We start from the raw sequence: 18,493 nt of genomic DNA on the forward strand, positions 1-18,493 counted from the left end.
GTCCCATAGTCCAATCTAATATGCCCTTGTCAACTTATTACTAGGGCTGCCCATCTTTTTGCTTCTTTCCTCCAGGCCCATGTGTCTGCTGATAGAGACCCTCCATCTCTGAGCAAACAGGATAGCCCAAGCTCTAATCCATTCTACTTGGGAGACCATATCAAGTCAATTCCCATGTCTTCTGACTAAATTTAGGCCTTCTGATACCCACTTGTATCATGTTTGCTTGGCTCAATGCTATAGAACATTTCTACCAATTGTAGGTAGCTAGAAAGGTGCCAAATGGCTGGGCAACTTGGAACTTTTGACATCTGTTTAATTCCAAACTTCAGCCCAACCTCTTCAATTAGGCTCCACAAATCTGTGTTCCTAATCCTGGGTGTGATTCCCCTCCAAGTTTTATGAAATCAAGACTTTTGTCTAAAAACTGTTTTCATAGCCAAAGTACAAAAAGCTTCAGGGGATCAAAGGCAAAGACTTTTGGGCTGCTATCCAAATGTTCTATTAGCCTTCTAGGTAATGTCAGAAAATGTCAACTAAGCACTTTTCCCTCCACTACGGTTACGTTTGGCACAATCCACAGGAAAAAAAAAATGATTCCCCAGATATCTAAGGAAGGATTCAGAGTCCACTTGCTCACAAGTACCTGTGTATAATCATTAATAACTTTATCTTTCCTCTCTTTGTAATAGCCTTCAAAAGGACAGGCCACATTCTAAATGGGGAGGCCTAGTTATACGGGGGAAGTCAGTTCTAAAAAGAAGGCCTAATTTAATAAACATTCATGAAGAATCTCCTATGTACTGAGATAAGAACTGTACAAGGTTTTTCAGGGAGATATAAAGTTCCTGCCCTCATGGGGCTTTTTATCTATAGAGTATTTTATCCACATTTTTATAAAAATATCTCACCCCTACCAAGAACTAATAAATCTCATGATTAACCAAGCATGAGTAATGAAGGGAGGGAGGAATCAAATAACTCTGGAGTGCCTAAGTGACTGGGAGGATGTGGTACCACCAACAGCTTTCTCTGATGTTCCCAGCTAGAAATAATTTCTCTCATTTGTATTCCTGAAGCACTTTCTTCCTATCTTTCTTTATATGTTTCATTCTATTTTGTATCAATTAGTTGTGTACTCAAAGGCAATGTGTCATGATGGAGAGAATGCTATATTTATAACTTAGAAGACCTAGGGTCAAACTCTGCCTCTGATATTTACTAGCCATGTGGCCCTAGCCATGTCACCTGACCTCTGTGTACCTCAGATGAGATCCTAGGACTTACCTAAATGAGTAATGGAGAGAGTTCCATCTGGTAGTTCCTTAGCTGGAAAAATCACACATCCTTAATGAACCCATTTATATATGTCATCTATCCTACTAGGGTATAAGCTCATTGAGGAAAAGTACTGGGTCTTATTCATCTGTGTAGTCCTCAACTTCCAGCATATAGTAGGTCTTTGATAAATAATAACCAAATAAATGCAGAACTTTTCATGGGAAGAAATACCAAAAAATTCATGCATTCCTATCAACCAATCCTTGCAAATGAAGCTGTGGTATAGTATAAAATGCACAGATCTTGGTTTTTTAGAAACTGTTACCCTATTATGTGGTCTTGGGCAAATCATATAACCTTTAGAATCCTCAGTTTCCCCATATGCAAAATGGAGATAATTATGCTACCTGACTCCAAGGTTGTGAGGAAGACACTTTATGAACTATAAAGCACTAAAGAAATGTGAATTATTGACTTAGTACTGTACTTATAGGGGAAAAAGCAGAGACCAGAGAGATTAAGTTACTTACCCAAGGTCATAAAGCTTGTGAAAAATGGATTTAGGACTAGCACTAAGGTTTCCTGAGCCCTAGTCCAGTGGTTTTTCCACTCCACCATATTACCTCCCCAATCCAATCACCCCTCTTTCTCTCTTTTTCTATGTTTCACAGGGCAGCAGTCCTCAACACCTGTAGTGGACACTCAGTATGGAAAAGTCCAAGGCAAACTTGAGAGCCTACAAGGATTTGACAAAACTGTCAATGTTTTCCTGGGTGTCCCTTTTGCCAAAGCTCCTCTTGGACCCCTGAGATTTACTCCACCACAGCCTGCAGAGCCCTGGGACTATGTGAAGAGCACCACTACTTACCCACCCATGTAAGCCATCAGCCTTCAGCTTCTTCTGAGGATGGGAAGAGTTAAGAGAACATGCCCTCTGCCTTACTCAATGAGAAACATTCCTGTTCCTTCAACTTGCTCACCCCAGAGCTTAAGCACTGTCAGAGATTGGAGGGCCTCTTGTAGGGGAACCTAGCAGGTCTGCACAGTGGTCTTCCCTAAAGCTGTGAAATGATTGGCCTGCCTTGGGGTATCCCAGCCAAATGACCAAATGAGTTAACTGCTGCCAGATGACACTAGTATTCCTAAAATCTCTTGAGTTTGTTTCCTTCATGTGATTAGAAGGCACTGCCCTTTGCCTCTTTTGTATGTGGATATTTTATCTACTGAAGGGGAACACTGCCAAGCACAATGGCAAATGAACTTCACCTCTATTCTTCCCTCATGTCAGGACTGATCCTGAGCCATAAAATGTTTGTAATTGGTGAGCCATTAACCTTTAAATCAGGAGATTTAGGAGGAAAGGCGTGGATCTGATCTTTGACCACTGGCATCTACAGAGCACAGGGAATATCTGGGAGAGGGACAGCAGATCCCCAAGGAACTTAGGGACAGCTCAAGTGTATTGGGAGGACACTAAGTAGAAATGGGGAGTAAAAGGGCATGAAGAATTCTTTTTACCACATATGCTCATGGCTGGCCCTGGAAATATCTCAGTGTTTACCAAATGAATCTGATATCTTCAGGCTCTCTCTCTCTCTCTCTCTCTCTCTCTCTCTCTCATTACAACTCTCTTTCTCCTTACCATTCTGATGTCCCTAAACCTAAGTTATCTATAGAATGTTAGATTTGGAAGAGACATTAGAAATCATCTAATATAAACCCTTCATGATCCAGAGGGAGAAATGTTATCTAGACAGGGAAGGGCCTGCCCAAGGCCACATTGAAAGTAAGTAGTTCATATTAGAAACTTTCAAAAAATAAATAAATCATTCAAAGCCAAACCATAATTACCCTTTCCATTAAATAATTAGGGGAAGGAATTGGGAGAGGGATCAAAGAACCTGGCTCAACATCCTGTCTCTGCTCCAACCTATATGACATTAGGCATCACTTCATCTCTTTGGGCTTCAAATTTGTCAACTGTAAAATGAAGGGGTTGGATTAGGTGACCTCTAAGGTCCCTTCCAGCCTCAAACCCATTATGATCTGTGATCTTTGAGTCTATGGCTTCAAGTAAAATTTCCCAGATGTGCTGCTGTATAGGACAATTTGAATTTAGAGGCAGAAACCAGGAGCCCGTGCTGTGCCACTTATTTTTATGCACTTAACAATCAACTTGTTAATCAAGGAACACTTACTAGATGTCCATTATGTTCTCTGGATCTCAGTTTCCCTGTCTGTAAAATGGAGCGGTTGAGCTGGATGATTTCTAAGGTCTCTTATAGTTCCATGTCTATGGTGTTGAAAATAAATGATGTTTTTGTCATGTTTCCTTGCACAGGTGTGCCCAGGATCCAGTTTCTGGACAATTACTCTCTGACCTTTTTACCAACCGGGAAGAAAAAATTTCCTTGAAAGTATCTGAAGACTGTTTATACCTAAATATTTATACCCCTGCTGACCTATCAAAGAAGACCAACTTACCTGTAAGGAGGCTGTAGATGGGGTTTACTGTGACTTTAGAGTTGGGGATTTATTGTCCTTACATGCATCTACAGTAGAAGAGGATAGAGAAAGAGCCCATGGTCTGGAAGAGGGGAACAGGGACTTGGGATACTGATTTTTCCATTGGTTCTCAGCAGCAAGCTGTTTAGCCTTTTAAAGACACATAGCTTCTCTCTCTTCACCTCAGTTTTCTTTATTTATATAGCCTTGGAAGGTGGCAGGAAACTCACAGTGGTAACTTAGAGTAAAATGTTACATATCTCTTACATTTGTGAAACTCTTTCATCCACATTATTTCATTCAACCCTAGGGACAAATGTTATCTTCTCCATTTGACAGAGAAGGAAAATGAGATCCAGAGAGTGACCAAAGTTAACACAGCTGGTTAGTGGTATATCCAATTATCAGATATCTCATACATATCTTAAACTCAACATGGACAAAACTAAATCCATTATCTTTCCCCCAAACCTACCCCTCTTCCTAATTTTCTTATTACTGTCAAGGGTACCACCATCCTCCCAGTCACCCAAGTTCATCATCTAGGTGCCATCCTTGACTCCTTACTCTACCCCTAACCCCTCATATCTAATCTGTTGCTAAGGCTTGTTGATTTTATCTTTGCAACATCTTTTGCATAAGGTCCCTTTTCCCCTCTAAAACTGCCACCACCCTGGTACAGACTAGGTATTTCGTACCTAGTCTATCACAATAGACTCTTGGCCTACTGAGCGGTCTTCTTGTCACAAGTCTCTCCCCACTCCAGCTTATGTTCCACTCAGCTGTCAAAATGATTTCCCTAAAGGACAGAATTGACCATGTCATTTCTCTACACAATAAACTCCAGTTACTCTCTATCACTTCTGTGATCAAATATAAAATTCTCTATTTGGCATTTAAAGCCCTTCTGAATTACACACACACACACACACACACACACACACACACACACACACACACACACACCCCTTTCCAGTTTTCTTATACCTTATGCCCTCCCAAACCACCCCCACTTCACTCTGAGATCCAGATACAATAGCCTCCATCTCTCAGACCCAGGCATTTTCTCTGGCTGTCCCTCATGTCTGAAATGTTCTTCCTCCTCATCTCTGTCTCCAGGCTTCCTTCAAGTCCCAGCTATAGGAAGTCTTTTCCAATCTCCTTTAATTAAAGTGGCTTCCTGCTGCTAATCATTTTTTATTTATACTGCATGTAGCTTGTTTATATATTGCTGTTTACATGTTGTCTCATCCATTAGACTCTGAATTCCTTGAGAATAGGGACCATCTTTTGCCCTTCTTTATTTCCCCAGAGCTTAACATAGTGCCTGGCATATGGTAAGTGCTACATAGATATTAGTTCTTATTTTTATTATACCTAACAATTATATAACACTACATGGCAGGCACTAGGTTAAGAAATTCACAATTCTTATCTCATTTAAACCTCATAACAAATCCAGGAGGTAGGTGCTATTATTATTACTACCGTTTTACAGATGAGAAAACTAAGTCAAACAGATTAAATGACTTGTCCAAGGTCTCTCAGCTATGTCTGAGAGCAAATTTGAACTCAGATCTTCCTGACTCCAGGCTTACTGCTCTATATACTGAGTCATCTAGCTGCCATCATCATCATCATCATCATCATCACTGCTTGTTGACCAGCTGAAAGAGATGAAACTCTGACAATATCACAGAATTTCAGAATTGACCAGCAACCCAGAGAGCATCAATTCAAAAACATGACTGAGCCAGAACTTTTACTACATCTCTAACATGTGGTCATCCAGTTTCTGCTTAGAGTCTTCCTTTGAGGGGGAACCCACTACTTCTCAAGGCAGCCAAATCTCTCAGTAATTCATCCCTGATATTATGAGCCCTGCTTTCTCTGGCAAAAGAGAAAAGTCTAATCCCTATACCATATGATAAAAGATAAAGGCTAGAATTATGATTACTTTGGTATAGAACAGTAGTGTTAACTCAAATAGAAATAGGACTAAAACATATGTAAGACTCTCTCTAGGCCATATAGGCTTAGAAAGCTACATATTAATATTTTATTGTTGTTCAGTCATTTCAGACATGTTGAACTCTTCATGACTCCATTTGGGATTTTCTTGGCAAGGAATGGTTTGCCATTTCCTTCTCCAATTCATTTTACGGATGAGAAAACTGAAGCAAATAGAGTAAAGTGACTTGCCCAGGGTCACACATTTACTAAGTGTCTGAAGCCAGATTCGAACTCAGGAAATTAAGTCTTCTGTCTCCAGGCCTAGAATTCTATTCACCGCACCACCTAATTGTCCTAAAGTTAATATTATTTTTGTTCTATTGTATTTGTAGCTATCTTGTTAAATATTTCCCAATTTTACTTTAATCTGGCTCAGGCCAGCTGAAGTGTTTGACACCTCTGGTATAAAGAATTTGCAGGTAAAGAATCTTCCTTTACCTGTGTTGGTCAGCACTTTTCTCTTCAACTTAGTTTGCCTAGAGTCACATAGCCAGAATATCAGAGGCAGGACCTGAGCCCAGGTCTTTCTGGCTTGAAGTCTGACTCTCTATCTGTATACTATGCTCCACTGATTCCACGTGATGGGTTGTTAAATGCCTGCAGGCAGCTATTGTACTCCCACCCTTATCCCAAATCATGTATTCTCCGTGGGACGTGTTTTCATTTCCTCCACCAAAACTTTAGATCTGGTCTCCTGATTCTGTTTAAGGCCCTTGCATTAGATTAGTAACTCCTCCTCTCCTCCATAACTGTCATTTATCCACATCAATGAGAAAGAGAACTAGCAGCATGAACAATTTAATAGGATTCTGATTGACTTTGCAAAGTATTCTGCAATTTTCTTGAAGATAATTTCTCTTGGCCTCAGTTTTCCCATCTGTAAAGTTATGGGCTTCAACTGGATGGTCTTTAAGGTTCCTCTCAAGCCTAAATTTGTACTCCTTGTTTATTTCTTTTTAATTTGTACAATTCTAAGAATGGAATAGAATTCCTTGGGCATATAGAGGTATATGGCTTCTCTTAGAGGCCAGATGGGGTAGCTTGGAACCAAACTTGAATCCAATTCTAATCTGGAAGATAGATAGTCTACCTGAACAGCCCTGAAACATGACATTTCCACCTCCCTGCTTCCTATTTAATTTGGATTGCTGGAAAACCCTTAACTCCTCAAGTATTAGATAACAGATCGAAATTGTTTTGCCTAAGATAACACACAGCACTTCACTCCTCCATGAGGTCCAGTACATTGTTGGAGAACTCTAATTGTTAAAAAGTTGCTCCTTATCTTCCTCTCTCGTTCTAGCTCTGTTCTTGAGAACTAATGGGCCTATGCCATTCTTTTATGTACATGAAAATGGTATATTATACCTGAATCTTCTCCAAGCTTCTCCTGTCTTCAGGCTTTTCTCTACCATGGTCACTAACATCTGGAGGTTCTCCAGCTTAATTACAGAATTTCTGAGCTAGAACTAATTCAGAGATTATCGAGTCAACCCATGCCAGAACTGGAGTCTCCCCTATAGCATACCTGAAAAAATGATAAAGAAACCACTGCCTGAAGACCTCCAATGAGGAAAAATGAGAGATCAACTGAGGCATCCCATTCACCTTTTAAGGAACTCTTAGTGTTAGGAAATTTTTTTCTGACATTGAGTTAGAATCTGTTTCCTTGTAATTTCCATTCATTGCTTCAGGTTCTTCCCTCTGGGGCCACACAGAACAAGTTTATTGTTTAGTTTTTTTTTTTTTTCTGCATGCCGGTCCTTCATATACTTGATAATAGCTACCTAAACTCATCTCCCCGGAAGTGTTCTCCAGGGCAAACATCACTAGTTTCTGAGAGAAATGTTTATTTCTCTCTCATATTAGTGGACAATTATCAAAATTGGGGAGACCCCAGTTTTATCTACTCTTCCTACTTTCCTGTCCATTTTCTGAAGGACCAGGCTGATGAAAGATAGGATGAGCATTCTCCTTTTTCTAGTTATTGCTACTCCACCCAACTAGCTCAGGCTTAGATGGGGGATATAGATTCTTTGTCTAGATTGCCCAAGGTTGGGTGTGGTCTGGGTATAGGGATAGTCTCTCTGGCCAAGAGTGACAAGATGTCACTCTCAGCCCCTTATTGCAGTGAGCACACTTCTCTTTGTAAAGTCTACCTCTCATTAATTGTTAACCAGTCAGAGTTGATTGCCACCCTCAGAAGCACTCCTCTTCCAAAAGGCATATAAGCCATGAGCCTGCCATGATTGTCTTTGGTCTAAGAGACAGACAGCCAAATAAAATCCTTTTATTAATAAATATACTGGCATTATTAATAAAATGATTAAATCACCCAGAAATTATGTCTCCCAAACTTTTTAAACATCACATTTCTTTAACAAACTTGAATGGGAAGCACAGTATTACCTTCTACTTTCCTTCATCACCAGTGGTTTCCCTTCCCAATTAGTTCGGCCCATAGAGCTAAGGTGTGCATTATTTGTCTCTGTTTATCGCTTTCCATCATCTTACACTAGAGCTCCCACACTAAAAACTGGTTCAGAGGTGTGGTACAAAGACACTGAAAACAGGGATTAATCGCTGGAGATATTTTTTCCTTCCTGCCATCCCAGGGTGTGCTGAAGCCAGCTCAGACTGGCTAGTAGGGGCCAATTGTTCATTTTTATGCATTTCAGAAATCCACAAATGCTACAATTCTTGATTGTTTTGTTGATATTTTGTTGATTGTCTAGATCTAAGTAATGGAGAAAACATTAGTGAAACAGATTAAAGTTAAGAGTGTTGTATACATTTTTTTTTTTTAAAATCAGAGAGCTAATTTCAAAACATTTACCAGCAGGCCTTTGTTTCCATCTATCCATCAGAGGACATTCAGAATCAGAATGTCTGAGCTGAAAAGAACCTTGGAGATCACCTAGCACAACATTCTCATTTTTTTTTTGGTATAAAATGAGGCTTGTAAAAGGAAGGGAATTTATCTGAATTCATATAATACGTTAGTGGGAATGCTAGGATTAGAACCCAAGTCTCCTATCTCCTAGACCTATGCCTATACCGACTCCCTAGATGTCACTGGAAGGGAGACAGTGGAAATGATATTGGATTTGTAGACAAGGGATCTAGGTTGAAATCCAAGCTCTCACACCGCCCTTGTGACTTCAAATAAGTCATTTAACCTGTCAGAGCATCAGTTGTATTATGTGTAAAATGAGGGGGTTGGACTAAGGGCCTTTCCAGTTCTAAAAGTGTGAACCTATGGGTATAACACCTGGTCTGAGTGGTTTAAATATTAATTCATATTCCTGAAATTAGGGCTACAGAAAGGGACCCCTCGAGAGCTTTCTCAACTCTGGGCTCCTGTGGACAGTACGATTCTTTGTTACTTCCTCAGGTGATGGTGTGGATCCATGGAGGGGGTCTTTTGGTGGGTGCTGCATCAACCTACGATGGGCTGGCCCTCTCAGCCTTTGAGGATGTAGTAGTGGTAGCCATTCAGTATCGCCTGGGAATCTTTGGACTCTTTAGGTAAGATCTACCACCTAGGAACCCCCACAGGGCAATATGAACCCTAGACACTATCCAAATCTGAAATGCTGTGATTCTCCCATGACAACTACTCTCGAGAAACACATGACACAGGAATATGGTGAACTCATCCTGCTAGAGACCACTTCTATGTGTCCTTGTGCTTTAGTGGAACTTGGCCTACAAATGGGTCCTATTTGACTTCTTCTCTAATTACTCTTCTTAATGTCACAGACTGTGGCATAAAGTCTATCATGTCATCAGCATCTCACAGCTATAGCCAGGGTCACTGTTTATCCACAAATGAAGTAGTGAAGAAAGGGCTTTGAATCTGAAGAGAATCTGAGTTCAAATTCTCCCTCCCACACTTCTCCCTCAGCAAGTCATTTAACTTCCTCTAGTCTCATTTACCTCATGTAAAATGAGGTGGTTGGATTAAATGGCCTCTAAGGTCCCTGAGCTGTAAATTTATAATCTTATTATCCTATGATTGGTGAGATGCATCTTGGAGTGCCAGTTACTATCATGGAATTAAGAGTTTTGCATTATATACCTGCTACTCATTAAGTTAATAGATTAGTAAGCATTTATTAAGGCACTACTAGGCCCTGAGGACATAAAGACAAAATGGAACAACCTCTGCTCTCAAGGAGGATACATTCTATTGGAGGAGAAAATATGTCTATATACAGAATAAATGCAAAATAAGTAGAAGGTACTTCATGGGGGGGGCAGGAGGTCACTGGAGTATAATAGGTGCTTCATAAATGTTTGTCTCTGACTGAAGTAGTTACTAAACAAATGGTTTTGTTTGTTTGTTTGTTTTTAATTTGAATGCTAGTGTAATATAAATTCTGACAGGCCCTATTAAGCTGTTATTTTAAGGAACAATTTAGCTAAATTCAGAGAGGCAAATCACCATTTCTAGACATCAAGTGAAGATTAAAGTTAAAATTAAAGTGTGGAGGGGTTGTAATCTATGTCGGTAGAAATCATAGCTCTTTTGACATTTGTATTATTCAGTCGCTTTAGTCCTGTTCCACTCGTTGTGACCCCATTTGGGGTTTTCTTCACAAAGCTATTGAAATGGTTTGCCTTTTCCTTCTCCAGCTCATTTTACAGATGAGGAAACTGAGGTAAACAGGGTTAAGTGACTTTCCTAGGATCACACAGGCAGTAAGGCTGGATTTGAATTTGGGAAGATGAGTCTTTCTGACTTTATCCACTGTGCCACCTAGCTGCCCTTTTGACATAATGAATTCTAAGTACCAGATACAAGGTTCTATGTCTAGCTCTGAGTTAAGCCCTGAAGAAGATATAAAAATGTTGGACCTATCCCTTGGCCAGGAAGAAATCACCATTTAGCTGGGAAGATGAGGTGCACTTGAAAAAAACTAACAATACAAAGACATTTGGCTAAGGGGGATCATATCCCTGGCAGGGACCTTAGCAGTCATATACTATAATCTCATTTTATGAATAAGGAAACTGAGGCCCAGAGTAGTAGTTAAGCAGCTTGCCCAAGGTTATTAAATAGCAGTTATTAAATGAATTGGGGCCTTCAGTCTCCAAATCCAGAGCTCCAGAGTTACAGGTATTCGTACGAGGGAGGAATCACCGTGGCCTGGAGTAGAAAGAATTTGGAACATGATCATAAAGGTCGGAAGAAGGCATTTTGGGCAGGAAAACAACATGAGAAAAAGGCATATTCTGAGCCAAAAGTAGGAATCATTTTGCCTTGAGCAAAAGCCATTGTGTCTGTGGAGGGCAACAGTGGTGTTTAAGAGAATGTTGTAATCTTGGGTATAGTTATAAAAAGAGAACAGTCACTAACTTTCACCTCAAGGGAGGTGGGGGAATAGTGGTCCTGGGAGAAGAACACTAGGAGGAGAGAATCTCAGGATGCCAAGGCATGGTTGTGGTGCTCACCAAAAGAGAACAATTCTTTCTCTTATTGTGCCTCATCCCCACCCCTCATACACACACTCCCAGGAAAGAAATATGCTCCCTGCCCTACATGTTGGCCAAGTAAAGGAAAGCACCATTTTCCTCATGCTAGTTATGACTCTGGGCATCAACATGGTATAGTGAGACTACAAGGAGATGAGCACCAAAGGAAGAGAGACTTCATCTTGACCCTTTTGAGGGATTCAGTTAACAATACTGATAGACACCCCCCCCCCAGAAGGCAATATGGGGGTATGGAGTTAATAGGAAATCAAGCACATATTTCCTGTGCTTAGTAAATTTACATATAATGAAGGAAGCAGAAGGGGAGGAAAGGAGGAAATAAGCATTTACTAAGCGCCTAGTAAGAGCCAGGCACTGTGCTAAGTGCCTGTTACAAATATTCTTCATTTGATTTTTACCTTACTTATAAACTAAGTGCTATTATTCTTCCATTTTATAATTAAGTAAACTGAGGTAGACAGTGGTTAAATAACTTGCCGAAGGTCTCACAGCTAGTAAGTGAACAGGACTTATATATGACAGATATGTAAAAACAAAAACAAAAACAAACAAAAAAAAAACCCCAATGTGGATGAAATGAATTGGATTCAGTAGAAGGGGAAGCTCACCATTACTCATTATTTCTGATACCCAAGTTTGTCATGTCTGGGTGGTTATTGGCTCTGCTCTTAACTTGTGACTGTTTCTCTGATATCCCTTCTCTGTCTTTTCCATTCAATGTATACCTCTTGCTTCCTCTCCCTTACAGCACTGGAGATGAACATGCCCGAGGAAACTGGGGTTTTTTAGATCAAGTGGCTGCCCTCCAATGGGTCCAGAAGAACATCGCCAATTTTGGAGGAGACCCAGGCTCAGTCACCATCTTTGGGGAGTCAGCAGGAGGTGTCAGTGTTTCTACATTGGTGAGCTTCCAGGGGTACCATGCCATGGCACAAGAGGATTCAGTCCACTCCTCTTTTCCTCTTAACTACCTATTTTCCCCTTTTCTCATTTATTCAGCAAATGTTTTATTAGGTGACAACTGTGTACATAGGATTGAGATAATAGGAAAAATGTAAAATTTATTTAATTTATGGTCCCTATACTCAGATAGAGGGAAAAGACCCAAACACAGATGACTATACTATACAATATTCCATATAAGTGTATTGAAAATGTGCTGACAAAAGAGCTGCATGAGGTCCGAGTGGAGGGGAAAGTTATTGACTGGCTCAGGAGATTAAAAGGCTTTGTGGTCAAGGTGTCAATGGGTGGAGGGGGGGGTTAGAAAAGCCTTTTTCTCCTCCATATTCTTTGTTGTTTCTTGTTTTCTCTGTCATCTGTTTTCTCTCTTTTCTGCCTCTTGGTTCTTTCTCTTCTTTCTCTTGTCTCCATTTTTCTCTACCTCTGTAAATTGAGCCTGGCAATGGGAGTGGTGGGGGTGGTGAGGGCACTGGCTGGCTAAGGCAATCTTTCTAGTTCTTTTTCCTCTCACATATTGTATAAAGGAAACTATTTGTTTTTTTTTTCCTTGTATAATATCTTCCCAATTATATCTAAAAACAATTTTTAACACTCATTAAAAAAAATTTTGAGTTCCATATTCTCTCCTCTCTTTGCCTTTCCCTGAGATAGTAAGCAATAAAGGAACATTGACTTATTGTTGATAGAGCTGTAGTCCACTTATTCTGGAAAAGAATTAGGAATTATGCCAAGAAAGTAACCCCAAACTATCCATATAGTTTAACCTAGAGATCCCACTGCTAGTTATAAATTTCAGAAGGAATTCTCATTTTCTTGTACATTAGTTTCTATAGTTCTTCCCATGTTTCTTTTAATTCTTAATTTCTATAATCTCTTACTGCACAGCAATATTCTATTACATCCATATAGCATAGTTTGTCTTTTTGTTTTTGGTATTTGGTTTTTCCCCACAAGTTCCCACAAGGTGCTTTGTTGCTGTCTTTTTGCCACCACAGAGTGATGCTATGATTTTATTTTTTGTATATACTAGACTTTTGTTTCTATTTTTGATTTCCCTTAGGGTTATATGGCCAATAAAGAAAAGTTTGGGTCAAAGGATATAAATAGTTTTTTTCTTTTTAACATAATTCCAAATTAATATCAAGAATGGCTGGAGTTTTTCACAGCTCACCAACAATGTATTAGTATGTGCTTTCCCATATCCGTATTTCCAACACTGATGTCACTTTTTTTTATCTTCACCATTCTTCACAGTTTGACATCCACTCACTGTTGTAACTTTATATTTCTTTTGTTATTAGTGATTCACTCCATCACCCATCTCTGTGCCCTTACACTGACTCTCCCATGCCTGGAATACTCCCTCTTCTTATCTCTGCTTGCCTCTTTCATTCTCTAGTTGTTAGTAAGATTCATTGAAAGCATCACTTTCTGCATTAGGCCTTTCCTGATTCCCCCCATGTTAGTGCTCTCCCCACACAGATTATCTTGTATCTGCTTTATATGTGTTGTATATGTATTAATACATGTGCACATTCTCTCTCCTATTAAGCTTCTTGAGGGTAGGAATTATTTCACTTTTGTCTTTGCATTCCCCAAGCCCAGACCTTACCCCTAAGGCTTCTGGTGCTTAATAAATGCATGTTGATGGACTGATTGATTTTTAGTGCTTTTGAAAATTGTTCACATACATTTCTGTTGGGGAATCCATCTTCATGTTTTCTATTTTTATTGATTCCCTAAACATCTGGGATTTAAAATTTATTATCAGTGATGCTTAAATATTTCCCTACTCTCTCATTTCTCTTCTAATTATACTTTCATATATATATATATATATATATATATTATATATATACATATATATATATATATATATATATTATCTGTATGATTTTAAAAAACATGCAGTCATCATTGCCTATTTTTTCTTTTATGATCTTTTCTATCCCTAATTTAGCTAATAATTCTCTTAATTATAAGCCTACTCATCATAGTCTTATTCTCTTCTGCTTTTCTTGCACTATGACATTTTATGTTTGGCTTTTATATCTATTATGTGCATACTATGATATATAGCATAAGATGTTGCTTTAAACTCAATTTCTGCCAAATTTGTTTTCAATTTTCCTGGCTGTTCTTGTCAAAAAGAGTCTTTCCCCCAAGTAACTTTTGTCCTTGGGTTTATCAAACACTGGGGTGCTATTTTCATTTGCTTCTGTGTCTTGGTTTTCGGGTTAGTTCTACTTATCCCCTTTTCTGTTTTTTTTTTTTTTTAGCAGTATGCAATAGTTCAAAAGACTTGTTTTATAGTAGATAGTATTCCAAACTTTCAGTGCAGTTTTAAGCTACTAAAGTTTAAAGAGGTTGAAGAAGGTAAGCCTATCAAGCTTTAGTGGCTTAAAGCTGCCCTAAGACTTTTAGAACACTTTGTATAGTTTGAGTTCTGGTAATATTTCCCAGTCATTTGTTCTTTTTCTCATGATTTCCCCTGACATTGGCCAGGGATGAGGAACCTATAGCCTCAATAGCACATGTGGCCTTCTAGGTCCTCGGGTGTGGCCTTTTAATTGAGTCCAAATTTTATAGAATAAATTCTTTTATTAAAGGAATTTGTTCTGTGAAGTTTGAGTTAGAAGGGCCGCACCCAAGGACATACAAGGCCACATGTGGCCTTGAGGCTGCAGGTTCCTCCCCTTTCCTTCCCCCATACCTAGACAGAAAGTTCTTAACATGGAGTTCATGAACTTTTTTTTTTAATTTTGATTTCTGGATTTCAATAGAATTGATTTGTTATACTATACATTTTATGTATTTATAGATATGATTCTGAGAAGGTACCTATAAGCTTTACCACACTGACTGACACCCAGACAGATTCACACATACACATAGTTTAGAACCCTGTTGTAGACCTTTTTCCCTATCACATGAATTTTGGTATTATCTCTAATTCTACAAAGATGTGTGCCCTTGGTAATTTGATTGGATAATATCAAGTATATGAATTAATTTAGGTAGTATTGTTATAATTGTGTCAACAAACTCCATTAGAAATTGGTGTTTCGTAATCTCAATGAGGACCTCAGTGTAGTGAGGCAATCATTTTACACGTCCCTGATTGACTCACTATTCTGCCCAACATACTGGCTTTTCCAAATCTTTTGATGCCTCCTGGTTCCTCTGATGCCTCCCCTTCCACCTATTTCACTGAAATAATTGAGGCCATTAACTAAAGCTCCCTCTTATCCTCTTATCATTCAGATTGATTATATAGTCATGAGATATTTTCTCATCACTCAGATGCCTTCTGCAGTTATCTCTTCCTTCACCCCTGTCTCACATGAACATGTGGGCCCTTCTCTTTGGCAAAGATAACTCTTCTACATGAATACATGCTCCAATTCCATTTCAACATCTCCAGCAGATTGCACTCTTTATCATCCCAACTCACTCACTAATCTTCAATGTCTTCATGTCTGGTGGTTGTTTCCCTACTGCCTACAAACACCCTCATGACTTTCCCATCCTCAAAAATCCTTCATTTGATCTGTCTGTCCCAGCTAGCTATCATCGCTTATCTCACCTCACTTTTGTGGCTAATTCCTCAAGAAGGCCATTTGTAATAGGTGCCTCTACTTCCTCTCCTTTCCCTCTCTTATCTTTGCAATTTGGCTTTTGATTTCATCAATCAACTGAAACTCCTCTTTCCAAGGTTAACAATCACATATTAATTTGCCAAATCCAACGACCTTTTCTGAATCCTCAGCCTTCTTGATCTCTCAGCAGCCTTTGATTCTGTTAATTACCTTTTTCTTGATATTCTCCTCTCTCTAGGTTTACATGGTACTACTCTCTCCTGGTTTTCCTCCTACCCATGTGATCACTCCTCAATTTCTTTTGCTGGATCTTTTTCTATGCAAAGTCAGCTTGTATATATGTACTACAAAGGCAGGAATACAGGCTAGGTAGGTGGAGGAACTAGGAATTCATCTTTTTTATCCTAACTTTCATTCAGACTAAACTTCATCTGAATGCTCAGCTGCTACTAAATTAGATAGCTATGTTTAACAGAAATCAATGATCTGTTTCCCAGAACATGGGTTGCAAAAGTTGCATTAAGCAACTTTTCCTGAATTTGGTTAGTAGGGTATAATATGACTTGCATGGCATTGAAAATATTAGACCAGAAGATAGTCAACAAAGCTCAATAGAAACAAATACTTAGAAGCTACCAGAGACAGAGAGACAGAGACAAAGACATAAGGAGAGAGAGAAGAAGAGAGAGAGAGAGAGAGAGAGAGAGAGAGAGAGAAAAAGAGAGAGAGAGAGAGAGAGAAGAGAGAGAAGAGAGAGAGAGAGAGAGAGAGAGAGAGAGAGAGAGAGAGAGAGAGAGAGAGAGAGAGAAAGAAGAGAGGGAGAGAAGAGAGGGAGAGAGACAGATACAGAGAGAGGAGAAAAGTGGGGTGGGAGATGAAGAGAATTGTTTTCATTATTTATGTAGGCTATGCTAATGAAAAGTCCTGTCAGAATTCTCTGAATTTTGGTGCTCTGGAACAAAGCTATCTTTATTCACCCCCACCCTCCATGTCTCTGCTACTAAATCATACTTGTCTTATCTCAGGCTTTAACTCTATTGACCAAGTATGAGGTTATTTCACTATTTGTCACTCCTGGCTTTAAATTTTATTCTTATATTATTTGAGACCACAATTTCAACTCCTACTTTTTTTAGTGTTGGTTGAAACATAAAAAACTTTCTTTCTTCCCCTTAATTTTACTGTGTGTATGTTTTCAATGTGTTACTTTATGCAAAGTGTCAGGTTTTGTTTTTTATCCTTACTTTTCCAGTGGTTGAGGGAATAGATAATGAACAGATCTTCCATCTCTCCTCTTGAATCCTGATTTGTCATTAACTTTAACTTTGCTATCTCCACATCCAAAAGGTTTTCTTCTATATTATTTCATCACCTTTAATATTGATTTAGGAGAAAATGAAATTTTTTCCCTGAAATTTTGATTGACTCATTCTACTTACTCATTTTTCCCATTATATCTTTTATTCTTAGTTATGTCATATTTTTGTTGACTTTTGCTTGCCTCTCAGATGATATTTTTAAAAATTAAATCACATAATTAAAGCACCCTCCCCGCCTACTTTCACATCCTTGTCTAGCCCTAGCTTCTTGAAAACAAACACTTCATTTCTTAATCTTTCATTACTATGTGAAAGTACTTAACTATGCTGTTTGCTTAGTTTACATGTTAAATATTCAGCTCACTTTGAGATTCCTTTGAAGGAATGAATTTTTTTCTTTTCCTTTTACTGAATGATTAGTTGTTGTTGTTGTTGCTGTTTTCAATTGAGATTCACCTTTGCAAGATATGCCATTTGGGGGTGTCAACAGATTTTCTTTGTTCATCACAATATATTCCAATTTTTCTTTTAATTTCTTTAATTTTACTTCTTTAATTTTAATAGCAATCCTGTGCTATTCTGATTATTCTAGGAATGTAAAGCATTTTTCCCATGCTACCTACAAAATGTATTAATGTTACAGTTCTAAAATTTGATTATAAGATTTCTTTATTAAAATTGGGTGGGGGTCTTTTTATCATTGTTCTATGGGTTCTCTTGATTTGTGCTTTGTTGTGTCCTTCCACTATTTCTGAATGATTTCTTACAAGATATTCAGGTTTCAAGTTTTCTTTCTCTGTGTGTGTGTGTGTGTGTGTGTGTGTGTGTGCGTGTGTGTGTGTGTGTGTGTGCATGTGTGTGTTTGTGTTTCTGGAAAATCTATGATTTTCAGTTTGTTTCTTTATGTACCTTCCCTTATGTTCAGTATTCCTGGTTTGTAGAACTTTCATGTTTTTTTCCCCCCATTTAGAAAAAATTGCTCCATTATTTTTCCTTCTCTTTCATTTTTTTATTCTAATTCTTTTTTTTTCCTTTTTCAGAGAATGTACTATAGGGAAAATGTCTGACTTTTGTTCCGAACACTCTAGTTTTTGATTGGACACTGATTTCTTTCTTAAAATCTCTAATTTCTGTTCTTATCTCTCTGATATTTTCACTTTGTTCTTTGAATTGTTCAATTGTCATTTCTGAGCCTCTCAAACAATTTGTTTCAATACTTTCATAATGCTTAGGTGATTATTTACTCAGTTTCCTTTGTTGCAAGATCCTTGTTCCTTTTTTTTCTTTTTTTCTAATGTCTATGTCTCCTATTCA

The 18,493-nt window shown here is 38.5% G+C and overlaps 1 protein-coding gene across 1 annotated transcript in view; it reads left to right on the forward strand.

The window, feature by feature from the left end:
* LOC110207506 (liver carboxylesterase 1-like) overlaps positions 1–18,493 on the forward strand; it is a 54,384-nt gene that overhangs the window by 14,560 nt on the left and 21,331 nt on the right. The window contains exons 2-5 of the mRNA XM_020985200.2: positions 1,953–2,157; positions 3,623–3,767; positions 9,194–9,327; positions 12,047–12,200. Coding sequence (XP_020840859.1) covers positions 1,953–2,157; positions 3,623–3,767; positions 9,194–9,327; positions 12,047–12,200 — 638 coding nt within the window. The remainder of the gene's footprint in view (positions 1–1,952; positions 2,158–3,622; positions 3,768–9,193; positions 9,328–12,046; positions 12,201–18,493) is intronic.

Source organism: Phascolarctos cinereus, unplaced genomic scaffold (genome assembly GCF_003287225.1).
Source record: "Phascolarctos cinereus isolate Bilbo 61053 unplaced genomic scaffold, phaCin_HiC Scaffold_2;HRSCAF=192, whole genome shotgun sequence".
NCBI classification, from domain to species: Eukaryota; Metazoa; Chordata; class Mammalia; order Diprotodontia; family Phascolarctidae; genus Phascolarctos; species Phascolarctos cinereus.